Source organism: Marmota monax, unplaced genomic scaffold, assembly GCF_021218885.2.
Source record: "Marmota monax isolate L192 unplaced genomic scaffold, Marmota_monax_Labrador192_F-V1.1 WCK01_AAM20220418_F8-fsc00393, whole genome shotgun sequence".
NCBI classification, from domain to species: Eukaryota; Metazoa; Chordata; class Mammalia; order Rodentia; family Sciuridae; genus Marmota; species Marmota monax.
Genome location: NW_026692824.1, coordinates 82367 through 85876, shown reverse-complemented (window position 1 = coordinate 85876; position 3510 = coordinate 82367). Strand labels below are relative to the sequence as shown.

The following is a 3510-nucleotide window of genomic DNA, read 5'->3' as shown; positions in this document are numbered from 1 at the left end:
ATCCCAGCGCGCGTTGCAGACTCTAGCCGCGGGGCGATTTGCTGAATAAGCAGTTTTACCCTCCGTGCGACAAACCTCTTGCGTTTGAGTCCCCGTAGCCGATCCTCGTGCGAAGGAAATCCTTCCTCCAGGTTCCGGCGCACCCCACTATTGCTGGAAATTCCTAACAAGATATCCTTTAGCCGTCCTGACTTGTCATACTCCCACACAGTGAAGCAGCACACGGGGGTAATGCACTCCCCTCGCCGCCATCTTCCTTCCCCCTTAACATTTCTTTTCTGTGTACAACTGGTGAAACTGTAGCCATCTCTCAATGTGCTCTTTTCTTTTTGCCTTGCTCATGTTGATGCTATCAGAGAATTATAATTTAAAAAAATGATGGCTACTGATGTTTTGGAAATGGTAAGTTTTTTTCCTAAATAAAGGTTGAAAAGGAAAACTTCACACTTCTGATGATGTTTGACAAGACAATTGATTTTAATTAGTGAGGAAGGAAACTCCCACATTCTTGTCACTGCATTTTATACCACGCTGCTCTGGCAATGCAGATGTTTCCCATAGCACTGGAAGTCAATCAAAGGCTTGCATAAGAAGGGCTCTGTATCAATGAATTAAGAAAAAGATTTTGTCAAGAAATAAGGATATAACATCAAGTGCCTATCTGTGATATAGTCTGGCTTTCAGAAGTTTAGTATTTTAATGAAAGTTTAGTATTTTAATAAACATACTCCAGAATATGGAAAACTTTGAAACAGAGATCTTTCAATAGTTCAGGCTCATATGACTGATATTTGTAACTAACTATACATAGGAAAACAAAATCTTTTATTTGTAAGTTTTAAAAAATTTCAAACTGTTTAGTTAAATTTTCTTTTTGACTGAAATGGCTATAAGCAATTCCTAATCAAGACTTTCAAATTAATGTCTCTTAAATTTCTTTTTTCAGCTTTATAAAAGTAGAATTGACAAATAAAAGTTGTTTGTATTTATGTATTATAACGTTATATTTTGAGACATAAATGTATACTTTGTGAGATGATTAATTGAAGCTAATTAACATTTATCACTTCACATACTTTTTTTGTGATTATACTATTTAATATTTACTCTCTTGGTAACTTTTACTTATATTTACATTTTTATTAACTATAGTCAATGCCTGTGTAGTAGATCTCCAGAATTTATTTGTCTTGCCTAACTGAAACTTTGTATCCTTGGACCAACATCTTCCCATTTCTGCCTATCTACTCTCAGGCCCTGGCAACTGCTATTTTACTATGTGCTTTTGTGAATTTTACTTTTTTATGTTCATATAAATGAGATCATGTAGTATTTATCTGGTATATTTCACTTAGCATAATATCATCTAGGTTCATCCTTGATGTTGTCCCAAATGACAGGACTTTCTGATTTTAAAGGACTGAATAATATTTGTATATGTATAAATATATTATATACTATTTATATATACACACACAAACGTGCACACCCACACACACATAAATACACACCAACCACATTTTCTTTATCTATTGATGGATACTTTGGTTGACTCCTGGCTACTGTGAGTAGTTGAAAATCCTGCAGTCACCATTATGGATGCTACTGAAAAATTAAAATCTTTCTTGATTAAATTAGAAGATGTTCTCTTATTTTCTGTGTCACGCAGTGTGCATCATTTGACTAATTGATAATGAGCATCTTTTATCTTTATATCCAGAAAGAACTGCATTTTGTTAAAAAATGAGTATTTTGGCTTATCATTGTAATTATGATTGATGGAGACTAATGTAATCAAATGAATCAACACTTGTTCATTGCTTTACTGTTATTAAGTCATGTTATTAAGTCAAATTCCCTTCTGAGGGAATTCTTTTATTGTTTTTTGTTACTTTTTAATTTTTTGTTTCTTTTTTATTGTTATTTGTTACTTTTTAAAAATTGTTCTTTTATTACTTCCCCAGAACTCTTATCAGATTAGTGAATCGCTAATGCAAGCAACTGAGGGAGGACTACAAAATCCTTTCCATTTCATTATGCTAATATCAATGTGAAATTATCAATTTCTTTCCCCTTAAGAACAGCTGACCAATTGAAGGAGCAGGCAGAATATGGACAGTATGCTTTGTAGAAGATTTTTTTTTTCACTTAAAATATGCCACAGATAACTCATACAAGGCAAATAAATAAATTTAATACTTTTTAAAGAGGCTACATGACAAAGAAAATGAGTAAAGAAGGTTTTATTCTGGTTAGTCATCCAGCTTTGCTTTCTTCTGGTTACTTATGTGGCCTCATCACCGAGCTGCTTGCTTGCCTGGCAGACTCTTTGGATCCGGGACACCAACACCTTCAGAGATTCCTTGACATCCTTGTTACGGAGTGTATAGATGAGAGGACTGAGAAGTGGGGTGATGACTGAGTAGAAAATAGCCACAATCTTATTGATGTTTGACTCATATTTTACTGCTGGGCGGACATACATGAAGATGAGGGTACCAAAGTAGATGGTTACTACGGAGAGGTGGGCTGTGCAGGTAGAGAAGGCTTTGCGTCGGGCTGCAGCTGAGGCCATACCTAAGATTGTGGCCAGGATTTGGGCATAGGAAGCCATGGTAAAGGCCAGGGCTCCTAGGACAATGACAGTGCTAAAAGCATAGCCCACTGCTTGAATGACATATGTGTCTGTGCAGGAAAGGCGGAAAATCTGATCTGCATCACAGAAGAAGTGGTTGATCTGGTTTGGTGTGCAAAAAGAAATTTGTGCAAGGAGGAAGGAGGGGAACATGGGACAGAGGAATCCCACAAACCAGCAGATCCCAGCCAGGGTCGCACACGTTTGGGGACTGAACAGCAGTGGGTAATGGAGAGGGCGACAAATGGCAGCATAGCGGTCAAAGGCCATGGTGGTGAGGATGAAGAGCTCAGTGGCAGCCAGGGAGAAGAAGAAGTAATACTGAGTGATGCAGCTGGGAACTGAGATGACCCCTTGGACACTTAGAAAGTTGGCCAGCATCTTGGGCACAGTGACTGTGGTATACCAGAGCTCTACTAAGGAGAGGTTGCAGATGAAGAAGTACATGGGAGTGTGGAGGCGCCCATCCAGGGCCACAAGGAGCACAATGAGCGCATTGCCTACTAAGGACAAGAGGTAGACCAGGAGGAAGAGGGAGAAGAAGAGCATCTGGAGATGTGGGGAGTTGGAAAATCTCAGGAAAACAAATTCAGTCACCAATGTGCGGTTGACTTTCTCCATTCAGCCAGTTGAGTCAACTGGACAAGGAAAGGGGAGGGGGTTGTTTGAAGATCTTAGATGTCCTGGGTTATGTGGTTATCTAGTTATCTCTGGCCAACCACTATGGACGTTCAGTCTCTCAATATTCCCTTCTGCTTACTCCTTGGCTACCTCTCAATTTCTAAACAGTGACGAGTACTATATTTCTTAAAAAGTAGAATACTGAATATTCAAGGCCATCTTTCTCCCCTAATTGAAATAGATATGCCACATTT

The 3510-nt window shown here is 38.4% G+C and overlaps 1 protein-coding gene across 1 annotated transcript; it reads right to left on the bottom strand.

The window, feature by feature from the left end:
* Window positions 1-2284: 2284 nt before the first annotated feature.
* LOC124095423 (olfactory receptor 6N2-like) lies at window positions 2285-3256 on the bottom strand. The gene has a single exon (XM_046448549.1). The coding sequence runs from the start codon at window positions 3254-3256 to the stop codon at window positions 2285-2287; it is 972 nt and encodes a 323-aa protein (XP_046304505.1).
* Between the last annotated feature and the right edge of the window lie 254 nt (window positions 3257-3510).

Bases quoted from the DNA above. Each gene is read 5' to 3' on its own strand.
- LOC124095423 (XM_046448549.1), bottom strand. From the start codon at position 3,256: ATGGAGAAAGTCAACCGCACATTGGTGACTGAATTTGTTTTCCTGAGA.